General features: G+C 51.8%; 1 protein-coding gene across 1 annotated transcript; it reads left to right on the top strand.

The window, feature by feature from the left end:
• Positions 1 to 6,976: 6,976 nt before the first annotated feature.
• Positions 6,977 to 23,975, top strand: otoa (otoancorin). The gene is made up of 28 exons (XM_088905484.1): positions 6,977 to 7,034; positions 7,385 to 7,539; positions 8,998 to 9,019; positions 9,158 to 9,191; positions 10,012 to 10,156; positions 10,957 to 11,025; positions 11,127 to 11,314; positions 11,780 to 11,916; positions 12,713 to 12,822; positions 13,967 to 14,109; positions 14,370 to 14,478; positions 14,560 to 14,775; positions 15,855 to 16,019; positions 16,305 to 16,445; positions 17,065 to 17,120; positions 17,487 to 17,607; positions 17,840 to 17,958; positions 18,599 to 18,734; positions 18,999 to 19,192; positions 19,657 to 19,747; positions 20,273 to 20,438; positions 20,674 to 20,852; positions 21,118 to 21,267; positions 21,507 to 21,649; positions 22,162 to 22,298; positions 22,621 to 22,718; positions 23,150 to 23,336; positions 23,899 to 23,975. The coding sequence occupies exons 1-28, from the start codon at positions 6,977 to 6,979 to the stop codon at positions 23,973 to 23,975; spliced, it is 3,546 nt and encodes a 1,181-aa protein (XP_088761610.1).
• The last annotated feature ends 1,833 nt before the right edge of the window (positions 23,976 to 25,808 follow it).

The raw sequence follows: 25,808 nt of genomic DNA, 5'->3' as shown, positions 1-25,808 counted from the left end.
ACTCAATTTTGGGAAAAAGAGTACACTCCGGTCTAAAAATGGAAGGGGGACAGAGCAGGGTGGATAGAATTACCTCTCAAACCCAGGTCCAGCTACTGCAGGAAGCTTGTGCTGCTTTTTGATCAGAGCCCTGTATTAATTTAATTGATCTTAGCCTAGATTTCTACAGCGGGGTCCCCACCCTGTACCCCGATCTGGCGTTCCAAGGAAAACCAGGGTGCTGCTGTGAGTGGACCAGTAGGTGGAGCTCTTTAATCAAAGTGACCAGAATTTCCCATCTTATTTCAAATATGAGACGTCACACTGGGGTCGCGACCCAGGTTTTAGGGGCCAGGATTTAGAGCTCAGGTTTTCGGGTCACTGCGGTCAAGAAAGAACTTTTCTCCCGGTGTTTCCAGCCAAGAGACGATGAGCAGCAGGTACAGACATGAAGTGAATTTGTGTCCAAGGCACATTTCCAAAAGAAAATGCAGGAGGGGCAGGGCTCTTGCCAGTGACCAGAGAACTGCTCCTCTGACCTGAAGCAGTGTGGAGGCTTGTGGGAGTAATTTAACAGTATAACTCCTTTCCGAGTTGCTTCCCCTAATCGCTGTCATTAGTTAATTGGCATTAATGAGCGGGCCAAGGGCCTGGACTGGCACGCCAGCTCTTGCTGTGTGGCGGTCTCCTGGGATCGCGCTAATCGAGTCCTGGAGGGCCGTGCTTGATTTCGTTTCTAGGTAAGTGGCAGGCAGGGTTATTTCAGTACCTTGTGCTTGGAAACGGCAAGCAGTTGCCAGGCCATCTCCTCCTCCTCCTCCTCCCCCCCCCCTCTTCCTCCTGTGTTTGTGCCTCTTCAGCTCTCTCCCACCCCAGCGGTGCAGATCTGCGCTCCTGGGCGCCGCGGTACTGTCTGGGGGTGGGGTGTAGTCCCAGCTCTGCTCTTAATGACCGAGCTGAGCTGATCGTCAGCTCGCCAGGAACAGCTTGCATGCTTTTCAAGCGTGTCCGGCTCTTTGTCCAGCTTCAAGGAGTCCTGGACTGGACGAGCTGGTGGATCCTGACCCTACAGGCCTCGGTCTGTGCCCCTCTCTCGCACATCATGTGTCTCTACAAGCCAACGGGTCAGATGTGTTAGTTAGCAGATCTAGTGTCTTCAAAATAAGCCACTAGCCACTGGTTCTCTTAGGCTGTAGGCAGAGAGGTAGAGCAAATATTGGCCAGTCAGGGTGAAATTTATGGCTCCCCATTGAGACGTGGTTTCATGCTGTGAAAGAAGATAAAGCAGTGTTTTTGTGTGGATTATTAGCGGTTTGTTCATGTTGTGTTTTTACCAAATAATTGTATTTCCATAAGTAACCCCCCCCCCCCATCTATGCTGGCATAGTGGAACCAGGAAATGACTGCCTTAATTTGAATAAGTTCTATCTGTAAACCCTTTCACCGATCAATAAAAGGTTTCTAAAGGAATAAGCCATTGCCAGTTGCACCACATGGCTGTACTTAATGAGGCAGCCAGGTTACTTCATTGACCCTCACGTTAGATGGCTTCGAAACGCAGTTCCAGTTTTGCCTGGCTGGCCAGGTCTCGTCTTTGGCTTGATGCTGTAATTCTGGGCTTCCGTGTGAAGATGACCTTTGCTGACCAGCTGCTGGACTTGACTGGTTGACCGTCAGTGTTGGAGTTCTTCTGAACTTTGGGAAAGCTGGTGTCTGGGAGTGCTGGGGCTGATGGAAGAACGCTGGTGTCTCCCTGCTTGGATTAAAAGCTCTTTCCAAACCACACCAAACTGCACTGTGATTTCCTGTACCCCAGCACCCTCACATGCCCCCCCCAGAATCGCTGATCCAGAACGGGGGACCTGCCGCACCCCCCCCCCCCCACCCACCCCGGCAGCTTGGAAGACCCCTTTGAGGGGGTTCTGACACCCCGTGATCCCGCCGGTGCTCCAGAGACGGCTCCAGTTGATCCGTAGAAAGCGCAGGAATCTGTGAGGCTGAGGGATGTGGGAATGGCAGGCGAACGGGGGTCCTCACTTTGAGGCTGTTGAATACATCGCAATGCGGGTTAATGCAAGTGGCATTCTACCATCTCCTAAACACACAGCTTGTCTCTGGTTTCTGTGTCCTGGTTTGTCCCTCTGAACCTCCTGTCTCTCTGTCCTGTCTCTGTGGTCAGTGTGTCCTGTCTCTCTGAACTCTAAACTGTCTCCGTGGTCAGTGTGTGCTGTCTCTCTGTCCTGTCTCTGTGATCAGTGTGTCCTGTCTCTCTGAACTCTAAACTGTCTCTGTGGTCAGTGTGTGCTGTCTCTCTGTCCTGTCTCTGTGGTCAGTGTGTGCTGTCTCTCTGTCCTGTCTCTGTGGTCAGTGTGTGCTGTCTCTCTGTCCTGTCTCTGTGATCAGTGTGTCCTGTCTCTCTGTCCTGTCTCTGTGATCAGTGTGTCCTGTCTCTCTGAACTCTAAACTGTCTCTGTGATCAGTGTGTGCTGTCTCTCTGTCCTGTCTCTGTGGTCAGTGTGTGCTGTCTCTCTGTCCTGTCTCTGTGATCAGTGTGTCCTGTCTCTCTGAACTCTAAACTGTCTCTGTGGTCAGTGTGTGCTGTCTCTCTGTCCTGTCTCCGTGGTCAGTGTGTGCTGTCCCTCTGTCCTGTCTCCGTGGTCAGTGTGTGCTGTCTCTCTGTCCTGTCTCTGTGATCAGTGTGTCCTGTCTCTCTGAACTCTTAACTGTCTCTGTGGTCAGTGTGTGCTGTCTCTCTGTCCTGTCTCTGTGATCAGTGTGTGCTGTCTCTCTGAACTCTAAACTGTCTCTGTGATCAGTGTGTGCTGTCTCTCTGTCCTGTCTCTGTGGTCAGTGTGTGCTGTCTCTCTGTCCTGTCTCTGTGGTCAGTGTGTGCTGTCTCTCTGTCCTGTCTCTGTGATCAGTGTGTGCTGTCTCTCTGAACTCTAAACTGTCTCTGTGGTCAGTGTGTGCTGTCTCTCTGTCCTGTCTCTGTGGTCAGTGTGTGCTGTCTCTCTGTCCTGTCTCCGTGGTCAGTGTGTGCTGTCTCTCTGTCCTGTCTCTGTGATCAGTGTGTCCTGTCTCTCTGAACTCTAAACTGTCTCTGTGATCAGTGTGTGCTGTCTCTCTGTCCTGTCTCCGTGATCAGTGTGTGCTGTCTCTCTGTCCTGTCTCTGTGATCAGTGTGTCCTGTCTCTCTGAACTCTAAACTGTCTCTGTGGTCAGTGTGTGCTGTCTCTCTGTCCTGTCTCTGTGGTCAGTGTGTGCTGTCTCTCTGTCCTGTCTCTGTGGTCAGTGTGTGCTGTCTCTCTGTCCTGTCTCCGTGATCAGTGTGTGCTGTCTCTCTGTCCTGTCTCTGTGATCAGTGTGTGCTGTCTCTCTGAACTCTGAACTGTCTCTGTGGTCAGTGTGTGCTGTCTCTCTGTCCTGTCTCTGTGATCAGTGTGTGCTGTCTCTCTGTCCTGTCTCTGTGATCAGTGTGTCCTGTCTCTCTGAACTCTAAACTGTCTCTGTGATCAGTGTGTGCTGTCTCTCTGTCCTGTCTCTGTGATCAGTGTGTGCTGTCTCTCTGAACTCTGAACTGTCTCTGTGGTCAGTGTGTGCTGTCTTTCACTCTGATCCATGTGTCCTGTCTGTCTCTGCCCTGTGCTGTTCGCCTGTGTGCCCCAAGTGATCTCCAGGACTGTTTGTTACCACTCAGTTGACCTTGTAGCAGTTTGAGAAATGTCAACAAGTCTGCAGGGAAATCTCCACCACACAAGAGCACGGCGCAGTACAAACAAGCCAGGAATCCCCTGTGAACAGGCACAGGCTCGTACCTACAGCAACTACTGCACAGCAGCAACACACAGCTACTGTACTGTACAGCCTGGAACAGCACAAACACACAGCTACTGTGCAACACAGCTTGGAGCAACAACAACACACAGCTACTGTCCAATACAGCCTGGAACAGCACAAACACACAGCTACTGTACAACACAGCTTGGAGCAACAACAACACACAGCTACTGTCCAATACAGCCTGGAGCAATAGCAACACACAGCTACTGTACAACACAGCTTGGAGCAACAACAACACACAGCTACTGTACTGTACAGCCTGGAACAGCACAAACACACAGCTACTGTGCAATACAGCCTGGAGCAATAGCAATACACAGCTACTGTACAACGTCAACACATACAGCTACCGTACAACACCGCTTAGAGCAACAACAACACACAGCTACTGTGCAAAACAACCTAGTGCAGCGTCAACACAGACTTATTGTACAAAACAGTCTGGAACAACGTTAACACAAAACTACTGTACAACACAGTCTGGAACAACATCAACACAAAACAGCTGTACAACACAGTCTGAAACAACATCAACACAAAGCTACTGTGCAAGAAAGCCTGGGAACGTGCGATGCTGGTACAATGAGCATCGTTAGAAAGCCTGCTGTTTGCTCTGGGTGTTGGCTGGACAATAGGAGAGGGCACAGGGATTAATGAGGAACAGAGGGGCACAGTGGCCATTGTGTAGCTGGGGGTTCTGCCCAGGGCCAGAGAAAGAGGCCTCAGGGAGTTCTTTACACACAGAGACTTTCCCACAGCACCTATTCAGTCCTTGTGCAAGAATCCAGCTCCACTGAAAGGCCCCGGACACTGGGATCACCAGAACCGGGCCCAGGACCTTTCAGCGGACACTGGGATCACCAGAACCGGGCCCAGGAACTTTCAACGGACACTGGGATCACCAGAACCGGGCCCAGGACCTTTCAGCGGACACTGGGATCAGCAGAACCATGCCCAGGAATCTCCAAGCTGACACCTGGTCAGAATCCAGGACAGGAGAAGAGAGGGAGGACAGGAGAAGAGAGGAAGGAGAGAGAGAGAGGACAGGAGAAGAAATGAGAGACAGAGGACAGGAGATAAGAAAGATGAGACAGAGGACAGGAGAAGAGAGGGACGAGGGAGAGAAAGAGAGATCAGAAAGGACGGGGGGTGAGGGGGAGCTGTGTCTTTGTCTGCTGTCTTGCTCTGTTTACCTGCGGTGAGGCTCCAGCCCTCCCCATACACACCTGTGCACAGGTAACACCTCCCAAAGCTCAGGTGGGAGAGAGACAGCGACACACAGCACTGTCATCACTCAGCACAGAGCACCACAGCACAGCAAGAGAACCTCCAGGACAGCGCGATTCAGGACACTAATACTGCAACTGCTGTACACGCAGATTCAACTGGACCGGTGAGTCTGTGTGTGTGTGTGTGTGTGTGTGTATTGTACACGCAGATTCAACTGGACCGGTGTGTGACAGAGTCAGTCTGTCTGTGTGTGTGTGTTTGTGTGTACAGTAAGTATATCAGCTGTCCCTGATATAAATGAGTGCTATATATTCACCATTGGGTACTGATTAAGAGATTAAGTGTATAATGTACTCTGATACTTGTTAAAGGTATACTGTACTCTGGTACTGGTTAAGAGCATAGGGAGTATGTGCGTGGATCTGTGTGTGTGTTGGGCTTGTGATGTTTTTGTTCTGGGCTGCGTGATGTGTGTGTTTTGGGGTTGTGTTGTCGATGTGCTGGGCTGTGTGGTGTGTTCATGTGGCGTGTGTGTGTGTTGGGGTTGTGTTGTCGATGTGCTGGGCTGTGTGGTGTGTGTGTTGGGGTTGTGTTGTGTTGTGTTGTTCTGAGCTGCGTGGTGTGTGTGTTGGGGTTGCGTTGCTGTTGTTCTGGGCTGGGCTGTGTGGTGTGTGTGTGTTGGGGTTGTGTTGTCGATGTGCTGGGCTGTGTGGTGTGTGTGTTGGGGTTGTGTTGTGTTGTGTTGTTCTGAGCTGCGTGGTGTGTGTGTTGGGGTTGCGTTGCTGTTGTTCTGGGCTGGGCTGTGTGGTGTGTGTGTGTTGGGGTTGTGTTGTTGGATTTTTCCAGAAGTCACTGTCTGTTGTGTGCCTCTCACTGCTGCTCCAAACAGCTTCACACTCCCCTGTGGAGGAAGTGGGATTTCTAGAAAATTAATGACATATTTCCCTGGAGGATTTACTAGTTAAACACAGCAGAAGCCCTTTCTGTTCATTTTAATCTAAAAAAGCAAACTTTTTAGATTTTTCATTTAAAAGATGGCTGGTTTCTCCCTCCATTTCTCCTCCTCTTCCTCACTACCTGGCTCTTTCCTCATAGCAACAAGCTCCCTGGCAACAGCAGAATACAACACAGGGTTCTTCAACAGGATCAGGTGGGGGCAAACTCCCCCTGAGAGCCAACCAGTCCCAACTAACAGCACAACTGCAGTAAAATCACAGTACAGTGCAGTAAAGCCCAGTGAGATCAGGGTAAGAGCACAGTACAGTGCAGTAAAGCCCAGTGAGATCAGGGTAAAAGCATAGTACAGTGCAGTAAAGCCCAGTGAGATCAGGGTAAAAGCACAGTACAGTGCAGGAAAACCCATTGAGATCAGGGTAAAAGCACAGTACAGTGCAGTAAAGCCCAGTGAGATCAGGGTAAAAGCACAGTACAGTGCACTAAAGCCCAGTGAGATCAGGGTAAAAGCTCAGGACAGTGCAGTAAAGACCAGTGAGATCAGGGTAAAAGCACAGTACAGTGCAGTAAAGCCCAGTGAGATCAGGGTAAAAGCATGGTACAGTGCAGCAAGGGCCAGGGACGTCATACACCTGCCTGGGTCAGAAACAGTCCATGCCAGGTTAGCACACAGCTGGGCTGACAGCCACAGACAGGGTGATGTGCAGATCCTCAGTCCAAGACAGAACAACAGTGTCTGCATTGTGGATTCAAACCCGAGATCGGTGTCAGTCCAGAGCCCGGATCCCCACCCTCTGCTGCCACTTGAAGGAGAGGCTAGTACAAGCCTCATTTCTTCTACTGATGCACAGAAAAAGTGGATCAGCAACTGATAGGTGAGCCGTTCAAGAGTCCCAGTGTAACCTAAATGTGCTTTTACATTTCCAGCCGAGGTGTCCTACAGTGACACAGGGAGAGTGCAAAGGAGTCAGCCATGTCTGTGAGGAGGCTTGGACTGCTCCTCGTCCTGCTGTCTATCCACAAGGCCACAGGTCAGTCCCACTGTAGGCTGGACCGTGTGTCCATCTGTCTGGTCTCTTAGTACCTTTGGACAACTGACAGACCATTTCTCTGTCTGTGGGTCCATGTGTCTGTGTCTCTGTCTGTGGGTCCATGTGTCTCTGTCTGTGGGTCCATGTGTCTCTGTCTGTGGGTCTGTGGGTCTGTGGGTCTCTGTCTGTCTGTGGATCCGTGTGTCTGTGTGTCTCTGTCTGTGGGCCCATGTGTCTGTGTGTCAGTGTGTGTATCAGTCTGTGTCTTTGTGTGTCAGTGTGTGTTAGTGTGTCAATCAGTCAGCCAGCAGGGTCACAGTGACTCTGCCTGGATGGGGGCTCTCCTGCAGGAAAGCCGGACAGGATGATGCTGGAGATGCCGGAGTACAAGGTCCAGGGAATGGCACAGGGAGAGGCTGCAGACAGGATGATGCAGAACTTCAACACCACGATGGAGGGACTTCCTTCTTCACTGCTCCACTTCACTGACAAGGCCTACAGCCTGGTGAGGCATCCCGTGCTAAAGATACACCCAAACATAGAGATACACAAACATGCACAAACTGCACTACATCCTGCCCTAGAACATTAGGACAGGCGGGGCACCTATGTTAAGATGCTGTTGATAGATTAGAGCTCTGCTTTCAACACAGTTGTTCCTGCCAAGCTGGTCCCAAAACACAGGACTCTGGGCTTGTGCAACTCAGAACTCAGGCTATGGGCAGAACTCAGGTGGAGAAAACTGGCAACAGTATCTCCTCTGCAGTGATCCTCCACTCTGGAGTTCCCCAGGGCTGCTGTCTCAGTCCTGGGCTGTTCTCCTTGCTCACCTACGACTGTACAGCCACTTACAGCACCAACCACATCATTAGGTTTGCAGGCGACACCGCTATTATTGGGCTGATCAACGACAACAACAACGATGAGTCCGCAGACAGAAGTGAGGTGGAGCACCTTACAAGACAACAGCGCCTTGACAACAGTCTGGCCCTGAGTGTCAACAAGACAGAAGAACTCATTGTGGACTTCAGGAGACCCAGGGGGAGTCACGCCCCAATCCACACATCGAGGGCCCAGCAGTGGAAACTGTCAGCTGCTTCAGGTTCCTCAGCCTGCAGATCTCCACCAGCTTGGCTTGGCCTCACAGCACTGCAGCCAGGCTGAAAAAGGCACGACAGCGCCTGCACTTTCTGCGGTGCTTGAAGAAATGCGGCTTGGGGAAGCAGCTCCTCGTGATCTTTCACCGCAGCACCGCAGACAGTGTCCTCACTAGTGGCATCACTGTGGGGTACAGCAGTACTACCGTGCACGACAGAGCCGCACCACAAGGGGTTGTGGCAACAACACAGAGGATTATAGGATGCGATGAACCGTCAATCGGTGAGATCCACATCATCTGCTGCCGCAGTTAATGGCGAGCAGTACCACACTGTTAAAGCAAGGAGCAGCAGACTCGAGAACAGCTTCTACCCCACTGCAGTGCGCATCCTCAACAGCTGACTGCAGGGCCTAAAGACACTTCTGCACTTTTTGGATGGTCTACCATGTCTTCATTATTTTTTTAGGTCTCACTACTACATATTTATTTTTCCACAACATGTTTATTGTTCCTGTTTTCTACATTGTGTGGTGGTGTGTGTTGTACTGCGTATGTCCCGAGAGATCAGCGCGATTAAGAATTCCAGTGTACGTATACATACCGTATGGCAATAAAGTACTCTACCAGCAAAAGCTAATAAAATAAAATACCTCAATAAATACCTCTAATATTGAGTATTACACTCAATAATTAGACAAGTTGTTTCACCAAAATTCAAAGAGGTTATGCATAATATCAGTGTAATTAAACATTTACTCTTACTGGTAAGCACAGCAGCACATCGGTATGTCTGTAGCTCCTGTTACAGATGCATTAACAAGTATGCCTCTAACTGACCCTCTGTCCTTTCCTCTGTCCTGACAGATGACCAACTGCACTGGGAAAGGTAAGATCTACTGACCAGTTCAGTCATCTCATGCGCTCACCTACTTTAGTCTAGTAAGACATCAGGATCACCTCAGCTCACCTCAAGCATTGCATGATCTTACTGTCTCTCTTTCTTGTGTCTCCTGTCTCATTGCAGGGCAGGGAGTGCCAATGGTGCAATCACTGAACAAGTGAGTGTGTCTTGAACCAGTGATCTCTGGACTGTAGGGTTACAGTGTGACCCGACCCAGACTGGACCAGTGATCTCCGGACTGTAGGGTTACAGTGTGACCTGGCCCAGACTGGACCAGCGATCTATGGCCTGTAGGGTTACAGTGTGACCCGGCCCAGACTGGACCAGTGATCTCTGGACTGTAGGGTTACAGTGTGACCCAGCCCAGACTGGACCAGTGATCTCTGGACTGTAGGGTTACAGTGTGACCCAGACTGGACCAGCGATCTCTGGACTGTAGGGTTACAGTGTGACCCGGCCCAGACTGGACCGGTGATCTCCGGACTGTGTCACACCCCACACTCTCCCTCGCAAACGGCGTTGTATTCCCAAACCCACTGATTCACAATCTCACACCTAATTGAACCCATCACATTCCCACATGGACCAGATTCCACACATTCTCACTCCCAAACCAATTTTCCAACCACATCCCTTCCCTTTCAGTATTTAAAGTTCCCTCACACACCAACCCTTGCTCACTATTGAGAAGCCTCCAGTAGAACTCTCTTGTGTGCGTTTCTAAACCTTTTGACTGATCTCCTGGTACCTAACTTTGCTCTTGCCTTTTGACCACGCCTTTTGGATTTCGTTTTTGGATTTCCCTCGTTACCGGACTCTTTGCCTCCCTTTTTGACCAAGCCCCTGGCTTACGTCTTTTGGTTTGACCCTGTCCTACTCCGCATTCTGTGAGATTCACGGTTACGCATAACGATCCTCCTGTTCTACCAATTGGTTTCCTGACAGACTGTAGGGCTAATTTTTGTTCTTTCTCTCAGGACTGTCCTGGGAATAAATGATACCACCAACCCGATGTCCCACTTCCTGAAGCTCCTCCAGATCCTGTCTCCTGGCAGGACACCAGTCCTCTCTTATACGGACAACTCCACCTGGACACCCCTTCTCCTCATGAGCATGCATTGGGTAGAGATGTGTTACCTACACACGAACATGAAGCTCACATGAACACACTGGTTTTAGAAGAACAACTGTTCTGCATCCATCAGCCACAGGCAGGGGCTGAGCCTGCCCAGGGCTGTTTCAGAAGCCTGCTCTCCTCACTGACCGACCAGGACTCCAGGGGTGCTCATCGTGGGACTGGAGGCGCACACAGAGAGCCCAGCTCAACCCTTAATTGGCTTCATAACTCAGACAAGTTCATATTTGTCCACTTTTATTACTACTGATGGTCTCTAGCTGTTAAACGTGTTGGAGATCACTTTTTAACTGCTGCATTTTATAAGTAGCATACAATACCACATTTTGAGAAAAAAAAAAACCTTGAAAAGATTCCAATCAAGCAACTTGGTATTTTATTTAAGGCTTCCATCAATCAGTCAATCGGTCAATCAGTCAACCAATCAACAAATCAATCAAACTTCCTTGTACTTACATAGTGTTTTTCTGGACACTCCACTTAAAGCGCTTTACAGGTAATGGGGATCCCCTCCACCACCAGTGTGCAGCCCCCACCTGGGTGATGATGCTTAAACGAGTAATTAATCTGGGCAGGGATGAATATTAGCAGGTGTGTAGGATTCTAGGAACCCCTGTCCTCCAGGGTAGTGTCCCGGGTCACCACACTGGAGCACTGGACTGGAGGTTCTGATTCAGAGGTACCTGCTGGGATCGTTTCAGCTTTTCCTGGTGTTGTGTTGACCAGCTCCTTCCTCCTGATTTTCTCTTGCTCTGAAATGTGTGTTTAATCTCGTTGGAATCTGCAGAACGTGACCCAGGCGTTGATGAACTGCAGCGACATTTTCCACTTCCTGTCCATGATGAGGAATGTCACGGTTAGTGCGCCCCCTGCTGGAGCCCTGCCGGATGGCTGAGGTGCTGTGTGTGTCTAGAAGGCTGTCAGAGTGATTGATTACCTCCCACCTCCCCCTTGCAGGGCGGGCTGGAGTGCCTCCTGCGGGCGTTCATCGCCCCCGTGTCATGGGACATGCTGGCGGGGAATGGGAGCGGGCTGTCCCCTGACCAGTTCCGACTGCTCCTGTGGGGCTCCCAGCCCCTGCTCCTGGAGCCACGGGCCAACCTCAGCCTCCCCAGCCAGCTGCCCAGGCAGCACCTGGAGCTGATGTGAGTCCGGATCCAGATGTGTCACTTGGTGACCTTGCTGTCTGTCTGTGTGTGTGTGACAAGCTCTCTGTCTGTGTGTGTGTGTGTGTGTGTGTGTGTGTGTGTGTGTGTGTGTGTGTGTGTGACCTCGCTGTCTCTCTCTCTGTCTGTCTGTCTCTCTGTGTGTGTGACAAGCTCTCTGTGAGTGTGATGAGCTGTCTGTCTTTCTGTCTGTCTGTCTGTGTCGAGCTGTCTCTCTCTGTCTGTGTGTTTCTGTGTGCGATGAGCTGTCATATCAATTCAAGAAGCTTTATTGGCATGAACAATGAATAAATCAGTCTGTCTGTGTGATGAGCTGTCTGTCTCTCTATGTGTGTGGGACGAGCTGTCTCTCTGTGTGTGTGTGTGTGATGAGCAGTCTGTGTGTGTGTCTCTCTCTATCTCTCTGTGTGACGAGCTGTGTGTTCTCTGTCTGTGTGTGCGCAGGATGGGAATGTTCCACGACGTGTTTGAGTCACTCTCTCCTGACATGCGGAACGACGTTCTCAAGTGGATCAGACCACGTCTCGTCCAGAGCTTCTTCAACTGCTCCCTGGACAGATCCACACCCAAGCTGGGCACAGGTGGGCTTCTGAAGGGGCTCTGTGGATGGTGTGGATATGACACTGGCTGACACAACACACTGAATTTATACGCACCAGCTCAGAACAGGCCTAGAATGACTAGTTTGGATTCCAAGCAAAAGGTCCAAGTTCCAGGAGCAAGTTTCTGTTTCTGGGACTGTCTGGTGTCATACAGATAAGTACTGTATATAATATTTAGCAGCTGTATCGCCCTGCAGCTCCCAGCTGGCAGCCCACTGGAGCTCGGCAGGTGTGAGCTGGTCAGTACCTGGAGGGGAGGCTGCTGCTGGAAGAGGTGTTAGTGGGACCAGCAGGGGGCGCTCACCCTGTGGTCTGTGTGGGTCCCAATGCCCCAGTACAGTGACGGGGACACTATACTCTAAAAAGGTGCCGTCGTTTGGACATAAAACCGAGGTCCTGACTCTCTGTGGTCATTAAAAATCCCAGTAGCGTTGTTAATCCTGGTGCCCTGGCCTTTACCAGTCATGGCCTCCTAATAACCCCCCTCTCTGAACTGGCTTCATCGCTCTGCTCTCCTCCCCACTGAGAGCTGGTGTGTGGGGAGAGGACTGGCGCACTTTGGCTTTAGTGCTTTGAGTGGAGTGTCCAGAAAAGCACTAGAGAAGTGTGTCAATTATTATTATGATGAACCCAGTTTCTGTACTGTATAAGGACCAGTTAGCTTCACAGGGGGTTCATGGTGTAACAGCTGGATGCCATCGGCATGCTCACCCATGATTCCTGATTGCTCCCACAGCACTGAGCGCCCATCTTTCTCTCCCTCTCCTCCCCCCAGAGCCGTGCCCCCCGAAACTGAACTGGCTCTCCTCCAGCGTCATGGCGGTGCTGGGGCGCTTCCTGACCCTCCTGCCGCCCTCCGAGCTCAGCGGGGTGGACACGCATCAGGTACCTGTTGAACTGACCGCTGGACGGGTCAGGAGAGGGCTCTCTCTGATTCTGTCAGTGCTTCTGTCTGTCTCTCCATCCCTCCAAAATTTAAATTCAAATTAAAAGCACTTTACCGATTTGCATGAGGAATTACAGGTGTGCCAAAGCAGTAAGAATTAAAGGAATATTTCCAACAAGAAGCTATTATTTGAGGGTGGGACAGGAGATCACACACTGTATTATTATTATTGAGAGACAGGCTCACTGTCTGTTCCTCAGGCTGGGACAGGAGATCACACACTGTATTATTATTATTGAGAGACAGGCTCACTGTCTGTTCCTCAGGCTGGGACAGGAGATCACACACTGTATTATTATTATTATTGAGAGACAGGCTCACTGTCTGTTCCTCAGGCTGGGACAGGAGATCACACACTGTATTATTATTATTGAGAGACAGGCTCACTGTCTGTTCCTCAGGCTGGGACAGGAGATCACACACTGTATTATTATTATTGAGAGACAGGCTCACTGTCTGTTCCTCAGGCTGGGACAGGAGATCACACACTGTATTATTATTATTGAGAGACAGGCTCACTGTTCCTCAGGCTGTGACAGGAGATCACACACTGTATTATTATTATTGAGAGACAGGCTCACTGTCTGTTCCTCAGGCTGGGACAGGAGATCACACACTGTATTATTATTATTGAGAGACAGGCTCACTGTTCCTCAGGCTGGGACAGGAGATCACACACTGTATTATGATTATTCAGAGACAGGCGCACTGTCTGTTCCTCAGGCTGGGACAGGAGATCACACACTGTATTATTATTATTGAGAGACAGGCTCACTGTCTGTTCCTCAGGCTGGGACAGGAGATCACACACTGGGCTGCAGTAGACAGTGTTGATTGTGCCAGGTGTGGGAATTCTAGGATTAGATGTGTTATTTTGGGGAAGAATATCTGTCTAATCCCAGATTATTTTTAATGATGCATCAGGAAATCTCTGTCTCTGCTTCTCTCCGCTGGCTGTGGGACCTCTCTCTCTGTCCCTCTCTCTGCCTTGCAGATTTTCGAGCGCAGACAACAGATTAATTGGCGTGAAGATTAATTGCACCGTTGCCAATGCAGGACCAGTAACTGCTCTCTCTCTCTCAGTTCTGCCAGTTCTTCCAGAGCCCCAAGTTCCCAGACTCCTTCACCGGTACTGGACCCCTGAACCCTGAGGTGGGCCGCAGACTGCTGGAGCAGCTGCGATCCCACTGCCTTAACACCAGCCAGAACTCGGACGACCTGACCAGGTGGGTGTGCTCAGGGTGGTTGATAACCCACAGTGTGGCCCCAGTGCTGGGCCAGTGTCCTGTCTTCACAAGTTGGAAAACTGAAGCAAAAGCATCAGACTGTGAGGCATTTTGTAGTTTATTATAAAACCTTTGAATTTGACATTTATCTTCCCCTCTTTCTCCTCTGACTCCTTCCCTCTGTCTCTCTATACCTCCCTCCCTCTCTCTCCTCTCTCCTCTCTCCTCTCTCCTCTCTCCTCTCCCCTCTCCCTCACCAGGCTGGGCTCTCTGACCTGTTTCTATGATGATCTTCAGCCCCCCAGTGACTCTGTCAGCCAGAAGATTCTGTCTCACCTCCAAGTCTGTAACAACTCGCGAATTGACAAGGTCCGTATCCCCGCCCTGCGCTCCTACAGCTGTGGTAATTCCTCCCTCCTGAGAGACCTCTCCGTGTTTCTGCCCTTGCAGGTCAAGCAGCTTCTGGTGAAGAAGGTGTTGGGCTCTGGGCCTGTGACCCAGCAGGTCCTGCAGTCTCTGGGCTCAGTGGCGTCCTCTCTCTCAGTGTCCCAGCTGTCCAACCTGAATCTGTCCAGCATCAGGGACAGCCTGTCCTCCCTAGGGGCTGTGCGCTGGAACCCTGCGCAGGCCAAGGCCCTGGCTAATAAGCTGATGCAGGACGTTAAGGTCAGTGTTTCACAGTACCCTTCCCTCTCTCTCACCCCTCTCTCTCACACTGTATCACCCCAATCCCTCTCTCTCACCCCTCTCTCTCACACTGTATCACCCCAATCCCTCTCTCACCCCTCTCTCTCACACTGTATCACCCCAATCCCTCTCTCACCCTTCTCTCTCACACTGTATCACCCCAATCCCTCTCTCACCCCTCTCTCTCACACTGTATCACCCCAATCCCTCTCTCACCCCTCTCTCTCACACACTGTATCACCCCAATCCCTCTCTCACCCCTCTCTCTCACCCCTCTCTCTCACACTGTATCACCTCAGTCTCTCTCTCACCCCTCTCTCTCACACTGTATCACCCCAATCCCTCTCTCACCCCTCTCTCTCACACTGTATCACCCCAATCCCTCTCTCACCCCTCTCTCACACACTGTATCACCCCAATCCCTCTCTCACCCCTCTCTCTCACACTGTATCACCCCAATCCCTCTCTCACCCCTCTCTCTCACACTGTATCACCCCAATCCCTCTCTCACCCCTCTCTCTCACACTGTATCACCTCAGTCTCTCTCTCACCCCTCTCTCTCACACTGTATCACCCCAATCCCTCTCTCACCCCTCTCTCTCACACTGTATCACCCCAATCCCTCTCTCACCCCTCTCTCTCACACTGTATCACCCCAATCCCTCTCTCACCCCTCTCTCACACTGTATCACCTCAGTCTCTCTCTCACCCCTCTCTCTCACACTGTATCACCCCAATCCCTCTCTCACCCCTCTCTCACACACTGTATCACCCCAATCCCTCTCTCACCCCTCTCTCTCACACTGTATCACCTCAGTCTCTCTCTCACCCCTCTCTCTCACACTGTATCACCCCAATCCCTCTCTCACCCCTCTCTCTCACACTGTAGCACCCCAATCCCTCTCTCACCCCTCTCTCTCACACTGTATCACCTCAGTCTTTCTCTCACCCCTCTCTCACACACTGTATCACCCCAATCTCTCTCTCTCTCACCCCTGTCTCTCTCTCACCCTGTCTCTCTCACTGTGTCACCCCTCTCACCCCTCTCGCTCTTTCAGGAGTTAACCCCCTCAGTGCTCCAGTCCATGGGCTCAGTGATTCGGGGGCTGGGCTCTAAACTGTTGCGGTCAGTCAAGGGAGGTGATGAACTTCTGCGCACAGGGCAGCTGGACAGGCTGTCCCGGGACATGTCCACTCTGCAGAGGGCTGCTGTCCTGGAAGGGGTAAGTCCCCAAACCTGTCGTGACCCTCTCCTGTACAAGCACCCCAACCACACCCAGCTGAAATCGTCCCCTGACCTGCGGTGAGACAGCAGTCAGAACTAAACTAACCTTAACTGTCTCCCTGCCTCTTCCTGACCGCTCCTCTTTCTCTCTTCCATCTCTTGGCCCTCCTCTTTCCCACTCTGCCTCTCCCTCACTTTCCTGCTCTCCCTCTCTCTCTCCCTTCTCTTGTCCTCTCTCCCTCCCCCTTCTCCTCTCTCCCCCTCTCTCCTCTCTCCCTCTCAGCTGTTCAGTAACGTCAGCAAGGCAGTGCTGGTCCGCACCCTGTCCGGCCCCCTGATTTCCAGCCTATCCCTGGATGTACTCCAGCAGGCCAACCTCAGCTCTGTGGATGACCTGCAGGGAAAGCCCTGGACCAGGGCTCAGGTACAGCTATATTGCACTGTCACTGGTAGTCCAAACCTAACAAGAATTACCCCACTTATATAAAAGAACGTTTTCCTCCCTAAAGCAATAGCCCAATTAGGGTCATCCTGGAAAAGCCCTGCCTGAAGTTTGGTAGCAGAGCTTCTCTCTGAGCTGCTGCACTTCAAACAACAGAGGCTCAACCTACTCTGATAATCCCACTACTTCCACCTGATGTCTTGTTTGTATTCCATCCGTCCAATTCCTAGCCTCTTTCTCCTATTCAGGGTCACAGGGGAGCTGGAGCCTATCCCAGCAAGCAACGGGTGCAAGGCAGGCTACCCCCTGGATGGGATGTCAGTCCATTGCAGGGCAGGCAGACAGACACTCGCTCACACCAGGGCCGATTTTCTCAGAAGCCAATTAATCTACCAACATGTCTTTAGACTGTGGGAGGAAACCGGGGAACCTGGAGGAATCCCATGTGAACACAAGGAGAACATACAAAACTCCACACATAGGAACTGTATTCAGATAAAAGGGTGGCAGAATTAGTTTGGCTCAGACTGAGTGTGTGGTGAACCAGAGGGTGAAAACAGGTCAATCATAAGAGTAACCTTGTGTGTGTTTAATTTTGCAGTCTGCCCTGCTGGTGAGAAACATTTTGGGATCGAAGCTTAATCTCCAGGACATCAAGTATGAAGATCTTAATTTTTATGTGTTAATCGTAGCTTTGACCCCTAATTTACCATGATGGTACTGTTGATGATAATTTTGGTGATTGTGATAGTGTTGGTGGTGAAACTGCTAATAGCGATGATGATACTGATGATGATCATGCTGGCAATGATGATGATGATGATAATGTTGGTGATGATACTGTTAATCATGATAATTATGATGATAATGTTGATATCAATGATAGTGATGATGATGATACTGTTCATCATGATAATTATGACGATAATGTTGGTGATAGTGATGATGATGATACTGGTGATGAAGGTGATACTGGTGGCCACAGTGATGATGATGATACTGTTCTGCTGATGGTCTCTGCAGAAAGCTGGGCCAGGCCGTGCAAGGCGTGACCTGCACGATGATTGACAGCGTGAGCAACAGCAGTGTGCAGGAGACCACTAACACACTGGTGCAGAGCGAGGCCTGGCTCTCCAAGTCACAGGTACACGCAGGAACACCAGGGGAGCCCCAGTCACCCTTGTTCACACAGGGGTGTCTGCAGGAGCAAATCCGCCTGATTCAGGGAATTAAAAGTTAGAACTCACCTGCACCCGTGTGCACCCGTGTGCACACATGTGCAAGTGTGTGTATATGTGTGCGTGTGCGTGTGTGTATGCAGAACCTTCACAGGTCACCAGTGTCACCATGTGTGATGTGTGTCTCCCCCCCCCCAGGTGAGCTGTATTGCGAAGAAGCTGTTCTCCTACCTGGGTAATCTCCGACAGAACTACTTCTCCAACATTTCTGACTCTGAGCTCCGAGCCATTCCAACTCTGATCCTTCTGCACCTGCCGTGAGTCAAGGAGGAGGGCAAGAGCACAGTGGGACAGCCTAAGGCACACAGTAGTGAGATACACTGGCACAATAGAATAAACAGGAATAGAAAGGGATGTATCGGATTGTGCTGTAACACTAAATTCACTGGCACATAAAGGAATGCATTGGTACGTCCTGGAATACCCTGAGATAATATGCAGATCTCAGAAATCCATTGTAACAAATAGGAGAGAGCTGGGACACACTGGGATAAACAGGGAGACATTGGATAACACTGGGAATGAACAGAGACACCATAATGAACAGGGACATAGCTGGATAGACGGGGACAAACAGGGATACAATGGGACACACTGGTATACATGGAGACCAGAACACATTGGGACACACTGAAAAATACTAACGGGATAAAGAAGAATGCACACTGGGACAATGATATTGGAGTAATTAGGGATAAATGAGTGATAGGGACACATGGGGTAAGTGAATACACTGGGATGACCCAGGATGACCAGGCACGCTGAGGGGTAACGGAGGATGTGTACACAGAGGTACAGAGGGAGCAGGCAAGGAGAGACCGAGACAGAGCACCTCGGAGTTCATTGCCATTACACTAACTGTACTTCCTTCCCCTCTCTCTCCCCCTCTCCCGCTAGTCCGGAGAAGCTGGCCAGCCTCCCGCCGGCAGTGTGCTCGCAGTTCCTGGAGAAGGTGGCGCAGATCAACCTGACTGCCATTCCGCACAGCTCCCTCACCCGCCCGGCCCTGAGAGACCGCGCCCTGGCATGCCTGGTGAGCGCTCGTTCACCCACTGACTTCATGAATGGGCTGGGACACGCTCCATTACACAGATCCAGTCCTCTTCCTGAACTCCTCTCTTCAACCCGCAGGAAATGAAATGATCTCACTCATCTTTCCAGTAACTAATTAACCAGTTAGAAACCATTTTTTCCATTCAAGTGATTTTGCACATTGAATGATGGAATATTAACCTTATAAAGCATTACTGCCAATACCAAAAGAATAAGACGACGGCTCTCTCTGTCCCCCTTTCAGGGCAAAAATGTGACGTCGCTGACTGGGCAAGATGTATTGAAACTTGGGCCCCTCCTGTGTGAACTGGGGCCCCAGAACCTCTCTCTCCTGTCCCAGGAGGCCCTCAACGCCAGCCTCTCCACCCTGGCACAGTGCCGACAGCTCAACGCCAGCCGGAGAGAGGCGCTCTTCGGGCGGATACAGAGCATCTATGGGTGAGGAGCAGGGAGAGAGAGGGGTGGGCACTGGGGCGCCAGCTAGGCCTTCTCCAGGGACACGCTGGATTACACAGGGACACGCTGGATTACACTGGGAGACACAGGGACACGCTGGATTACACTGAGAGACACAGGGACATGCTGGATTATACTGGGAGACACAGGGACACACTGGGAGACACAGGGACACGCTGGATTACACTGGGAGACACAGAGCCATGAAACACACACTGGGATAAACATGAATGTCCTGGGATCCACAAGGTCACACCAGCATTCTGGGATACACTCGGACACGCCGATGAAAGCCAGGAACAGGAGTAAAAGCCTCTGAATAAAATGGGGGCCGAGGCTGGAGTTTAGGAGTTTTCTGTTGGTGGTCGAACCGCAAGCTGCCATGCCAGCCCCTAGCTGTGCTTCTGCCCAGAGGATTTTCCCACTTTGGAATCCTTTTCTTCCAGGGATCCTTCCACCTGGACCTCAAGCATGATGGCAACACTGGGACCCTTCCTGCTGCTGAACGACACTGCCCTTCGCTCACTGCCCAGCAAGGTACCCGCCCTGCTCCCGTACCCACCACACTGCAGCAGAAAGAGCTCTCTGGTCCTGCTCTGCTCCGGTGCTCTCAGTCAGAAAGAGCTCTCTGGTCCTGCTCTGCTCCGGTGCTCTCAGTCAGAAAGAGCTCTCTGGTCCTGCTCTGCTCCGGTGCTCTCAGTCAGAAAGAGCTCTCTGGTCCTGCTCTGCTCCGGTGCTCTCAGTCAGAAAGAGCTCTCTGGTCCTGCTCTGCTCCGGTGCTCTCAGTCAGAAAGAGCTCTCTGGTCCTGCTCTGCTCCGGTGCTCTCAGTCAGAAAGAGCTCTCTGGTCCTGCTCTGCTCCGGTGCTCTCAGTCAGAAAGAGCTCTCTGGTCCTGCTCTGCTCTGGTGCTCTCAGTCAGAAAGAGCTCTCTGGTGCTCTCAGTCAGAAAGAGCTCTCTGGTCCTGCTCTGCTCTGGTGCTCTCAGTCAGAAAGAGCTCTCTGGTCCTGCTCTGGTCTGGCGCTCTCAGTCAGACTCTCTGTTTTTGCTCTTACCTGTGACAGTCCTGGTTGAAAACTACCCTGCTGGACCTCCTGGACACCCTGCCTGCTCCTCCATCAGGGCCGACCGCAACAGAATACAGCAGCCAGCTGAACTTGACAGCTCTGCGCTGGAAGCTGTACTCTCTCATCACAGCGCCCCCTGGCAGTATGCGCAAGAGACGCGCAGGTGAGCAATGGGATGGGCAGGAGGGGAGAGCTGAGGAATGGGGTGCTCAAATCTCACTTTTGGAAACAGGGGTTTGTCTTTAGTTATAATACAGTATATATATATATGATAAATACGCCCTCTTGTACTCTTTCCTGTCTTCTTGTCTCCCTTTCTCCCAAATCTCTCTCTCCCCCTTTCCCCCGTCTATATCTCCCTCTCTCCACCTGTCTGTCTCTCCCTGTCTGTCTCCCAGTCTCCAGCACTCCCACACTGCAGCAGATTCTGGAGTTGGGCGACAGCAATGTCTTCTGGACCCCAGAGCAGCTGGCCTCTATGACCCCTGAGACCTTCAAGGACGGCCTGTCCACTCTGGGGACGGTCAAGGGGTTCAGCGTGGAGCAGCTGGCCGCACTGCGCAACAAGTCTGTCCAGGTACTGATCGCTGCTCCGTTCCTCATCTAATGAGGAATAAGTGTTGCCTCAGCATTGTCCTGCTGTCCAGTTTTTCCCTTTCCCCAGTTGCCTCCCTGGATCTGCTGTGGGTCTCTTCACAGTTCCATTTCCTGGACTTGAAGGAAAAATGTCATTCATTCAAGTGGCACAGGGAAGAGTCTGGACAGCCGAATGAGATTCCTCAGATCTTGCCTGTATCCTTCCCCTGTCCTTGTGTCCTGACCCTCCCTGTCTGTCTGTCCAGGCCTGGGGAGTCCCCTCCTCCCTGACCGCAGAGCATCTCCTCCAGCTGGGCTGCTTGGCTCAGGGCTTCTCCCCCTCCGAGCTGCGCTCCCTCAACCTGTCGGTGGACACTGTGGAGGCGCTGTCCACCTGCAACTGGACACAGGCTCAGGTCAGTGGCTCTGCTCTGTAGACGCACATCAGGGGACATTCTGGGTCCCCTGTCCACCTGCAACTGGACACAGGCTCAGGTCAGTGGCTCTGCTCTGTAGACGCACATCAGCGGGTTGTCAGTGCTGTACGGGCAGTAGCTCAGGGAGCAGGTTGCCCTCTAGCCTAAACCTCTCCGGGTCGAGCCTGGACTGCGCCACTTGCCCGCTCTGACCCGGACTGCCACTGTTGCTCCCACAGAGAGAGGCTGTGCTGCAGGGGTTCCTGGAGCAGACCCACGCGAGTGCCGGGGCGCTGGGAGCACTGGAGCTGGTGGGGCTGGGCCAGTTTGTCTGCGGGATGACGCCAGAGCAGGTCTCGCAGATCAACACCGCCTCCTACAGGTCAGCTGCTGAAACTGCGACTCTTCTCCTTCTTCCTGCCGTGCGGCATGGGCCCAGGAATGGACTGTAACGGGCAGATCCCTCTTCTGTAAGGCTGAACCCCACCACTCCCCAGAAATACTGTCCAAATTTCCCCCTGGCCTTTACCAGTCAGGGCCTCCTAATAACCCCCGTGTCTGAACTGGCTTCATCACTCTGCTCTCCTCCCCACTGAGAGCTGTGGGGAGAGTACTGGTGCATTGTGCAGGTGGAGCTGCACACTGGTGGTGGTGGAGGGGATCCCCATTACCTGTAAAGCGCTTTGGGTGGAGTGTCCAGAAAGGCACCCATTATTATTATTATTATTATTATTATTATTACTGTATATTCTAACACATTAGCAACAACAGTGGCACACCCTGTAGTATAGAAGCCAGTACTACTGAACTAAGGTCTGTGCGAGATGCACACTGCACAGAATCATGTACCAACAGGCGAAGTGTAAAGACAGTTCCTCACGGTCTTCCGCGCAGGGGAGCGGCGAGAGTGCTGGGCTCGGCAGAGTGTCCGCTGGCCGTGAACGAGAGGCTCAAGGACAAGGCCGTGGCCGTCTACGGGGACATGAAGACCTGGACAGAAGCTGTGGTCAGCGAAGTCGGGAACGTCATGGGTCAGTCCGCCCCGATGCTCTGTCCTGTTGGCCAGCTTGGGCATCGCTCAGTCCCTCGCTCTCTCGCCATTGGCCAGGGGGGCCTGTCACTCGCCCTCCCACGCAGTCGCTCTTTCTGCCTCGATTAATGTCTCCCACCAGCTGTCCAGCTCATCTTGATGTCTGGTTTAGTTGATCTCTGTCCAGCCAGTTACTCTCTCTCTCCATCCAGCTGGTCTGTCCACTGGGGAAACTGCCCACTGTCCGTTTCTCTGACCACTGGCCACTCTCTCTCTTGGTCTGTCTGTCCCGCTGGTCACTCGCTCTGTTTGTCTCTCCACAGCTGGTCTCAGTGCTTCGGAGCTGCAGGTCCTGGTCTCCTCCGTCCTCCCCTTCATCTCCGCCTCGGCCATTCCCCTCATCCCGCCGGAGCGCCTGGCAGTGAGTGTCTCTGGGATGCCGTTCAGGGGATCACCTGTGTGTGTGTGTCCATATTTTGCCCTGGAGCGTTCACCACAGTCAGCTGCACACTGTGCTGATCGCTGGGCTGGTAGACAGACTTTAATTGGGCTCTAATGTCACAGGTACAATGTACAGATGTATGAAGGCAATAGTCCCTCATGTCCACTCTGCTACATAGTTTCTCTCCATCCAGATCCCGCAACTGGATGTAACAGCTGTGGTGTTGGTCTGTATTTATCAGTTTCCCCTTGTGTGGTTAATTGATAATCAGCAGAAGAGGTGTTACAGCTGTGGTACTGGTTTGTATTTATCAGTTTCCCCTTGTGTGGTTAATCGATAATCAGCAGAAGAGGTGTTACAGCTATGTGTTACAGTATTTATCGGTTTCCCCTTGTGTGGTCTCTGTGCAGAATGTCTCAGCCACTCAGCTGCAGGCTTTGGGCCCTGACAATGCTGCCATGGTAACGGAGGCTCAGAAGTCAGCCATGAACGACTTGCAGAAAAAGGCGCTTGCGGACGTCTTGGGGGTGCAGTTCACCCCCCGGGCGCAGACCACAACCACTCCTGCAACGGTCACCCCCCTGCCTCAGAAAGCCGGTGAGTGTGGGGGTGTTGCCAGCCGTCACTGGCCGAACAAAAAAATAAGGTTTATTCCTGATGTTGGAGAAATGGCACACGCGCACAAGGTCATGGAACTTGATCTCTTTAGTTTGCTGAAAGGGGGGCTACAGGGAGATTCCAGACAAACATTAAAATCCTGAGCACTACTGTCACAGCACATAGTACACAGAGGAGGGCTTCTCAACACCCATAACCCAACATGAACCCCAGGACACAAGCGGAAGTTGTGATTCCAATCCACACATTTCAGGCTGAGAACAGGAACAGTGTGTGGAGCAAGCTGCCCAGCCCTGTTGTTGAAGCTGAATTCCTTGGGATCATTTGGTAACCAAACGAGCCGGCTGGGGTGAAAGGAGGGGGCTCCAGAACCGGACCCACAGCACACTGGTCCCGTGGGGAGGACAGCCCCCACCCTCCTGTGTGTGAGCAGTGCGCAGCGTCACGAGACCCAGGAGGGCCATTTTCCCATGACTCCGCTGCACAGAGCTGCTACAGAATTGAATTCTCAACTACAAAAATCTGTCTTTTCATCTTTCAGGAGCCTCCGGACTCCGGATGCTGGGAAGTCTGGTCCTCCTCCAGCCTCTCATGTTGCTGCTAGCACTGGGAGTCTGAGCACCCCAAAACTCTCACTCTTCCTACGCTTCTTCAGCACCCCCAAAACCTATCAAGATCTCCAGTACTGCCCTTGCAACCCCACTACATCACCTTCACTTCTCTAAAACACCCACGCTAGACCCTCCAAACCCCATTACACCCCACTCATTCTCTAAATCACACCCTAATTCCCACGACACCCTCCAAACCCCTCTAAAACACCCACTCTACACTCAGTACACCCCAAACCTTTCTTTACACACCATGCACACCTAAGTAAACCCCACTGCACTCCCGAAGATACCCATTTCATCCCAGATCCACTCGCTAGAGTCCATGTGCATGAGGAGTAAGGAATAAAGAATGGATTGGGGAAGGGGGAATAAGCACAAAGGAATCGGGAATATTCAGGAGCCAGGGAATACCGAAGGTCCTGTGCCCACACCCCCAGTCTTGTACAGATACGATGGAAGGGGGGCTGACGGATGGATGGGTTTTCACTGCTCTTAAAGAGGGGTCACTGCTGAAAGAGGCTGTAGGACAGGGGTGGCAGGTTTGATGAGAGCCAGGGAGACAGGACAGTGCCTTGATCCTATAGGCCATCGGAAACGTGGAACACGGTCCACTGTTGTGTGGGCTGGTGTGATCTCGTCCTATGGGGGGGGTCAGTATCCTGGTGCTGACCAAGACACTCCTTCATTATCGCTGCCTCTGTTCCTCTCTCCTTCACCCCCCCCCCCCCCCCTCTGTCTTTCTCTTTCCAAATTGTCTCTCTCCCCCACCCACCCGCGTGACAGAAGGCTGACCCCTCTGTGACCCCCAGCCCTCCATACGACCACACTGAGACCCCACCCCCACCCTGCCCTGCGTGTGTGACAACATCGCCTGCGCTCTGTCACCAGGAAGAATGTTTTTAATTGACTAATTAAGATCTAGATTAGCAGAAGTGGCCCTGGATTGGCAGAGACGCCTGATCTCAGCTCCCTAGACCGTGACTGCAGACTTTACCTCCCTCACTATCACCTTTCTGTCTTTCTCTCCCTCACTGTCTCTCATCCTCACTGTCTTCCTCTCCCTCACTCTCTCTCTCTCCCCCGTCTCTTCCTCTGTTCTCTACCTCTTTCCTCTCATGATGTCTCCCTCTGTCCTGTACAAGACAAACAAAAGAAAATGATTATTTTCCTCCTGTTGCTATTTTTCTATATATAGTGTCTCTGCATAACAGCGGAGGGATTTAGGCACTGAAATGACTTAGCTGCTGCTCAGTTCTGTAAAAGATCAATTCTAAATAAATAGAGTAACCAAGCAAGGTGATATTGAGTGTTACTGCCTTCTCTCACGGGTCTCCTTTGACCATTTCTGCCTGGGTTTCTCATCTTAAAGTTTAATAATAATAATAACTTTCATAGCGCTTTTCTGGACACTCCACTCAAAGTGCTTTACAGGTAATGGGGATCCCCTCCACCACCACCAGTGTGCAGCCCCACCTGGATGATGGGACAGCAGCCATAGTGCGCCAAAAGTTTGAGTGTCTTCTCTGACTGAGGGCGACCAGCCACATGTACACTGGGCTCTCCACTCTCCAAAACAGTGCTTTTAACTGGGGGTGGGCTTCTGGGTTCCCCTCTTGTTACCTGTGACCTTTCACCCCCTGGGCCACACCTGTGTCTTCTGGCCTGGGGACAGGTGGAATCTATCGGGCCAGTGTCAGTGGGTCACCCCACCTCCCCCTCTCCCCCTGGACAGAGCAGAGCTGCGTCAGTGTGTGTGTATGTGAGTGTTATCTGCGCTGCTCAAACACAGATGGAGATCTGTACAGGCAGAGATACCCCGTGCACACACCACTCTGAC

Source organism: Atractosteus spatula, chromosome 25 (genome assembly GCF_055471065.1).
Source record: "Atractosteus spatula isolate fAtrSpa1 chromosome 25, fAtrSpa1.hap1, whole genome shotgun sequence".
Taxonomy (NCBI): Eukaryota; Metazoa; Chordata; class Actinopteri; order Semionotiformes; family Lepisosteidae; genus Atractosteus; species Atractosteus spatula.
This window is presented reverse-complemented; position numbering and strand designations above follow the sequence as displayed.

Bases quoted from the DNA above. Each gene is read 5' to 3' on its own strand.
- otoa (XM_088905484.1), top strand. From the start codon at position 6,977: ATGTCTGTGAGGAGGCTTGGACTGCTCCTCGTCCTGCTGTCTATCCAC. The intron at 14,110-14,369 runs GTGGGTGTGCTC...CTCCCTCACCAG, and splicing joins AACTCGGACGACCTGACCAG to GCTGGGCTCTCTGACCTGTT. The intron at 17,608-17,839 runs GTACACGCAGGA...CCCCCCCCCCAG, and splicing joins CCTGGCTCTCCAAGTCACAG to GTGAGCTGTATTGCGAAGAA.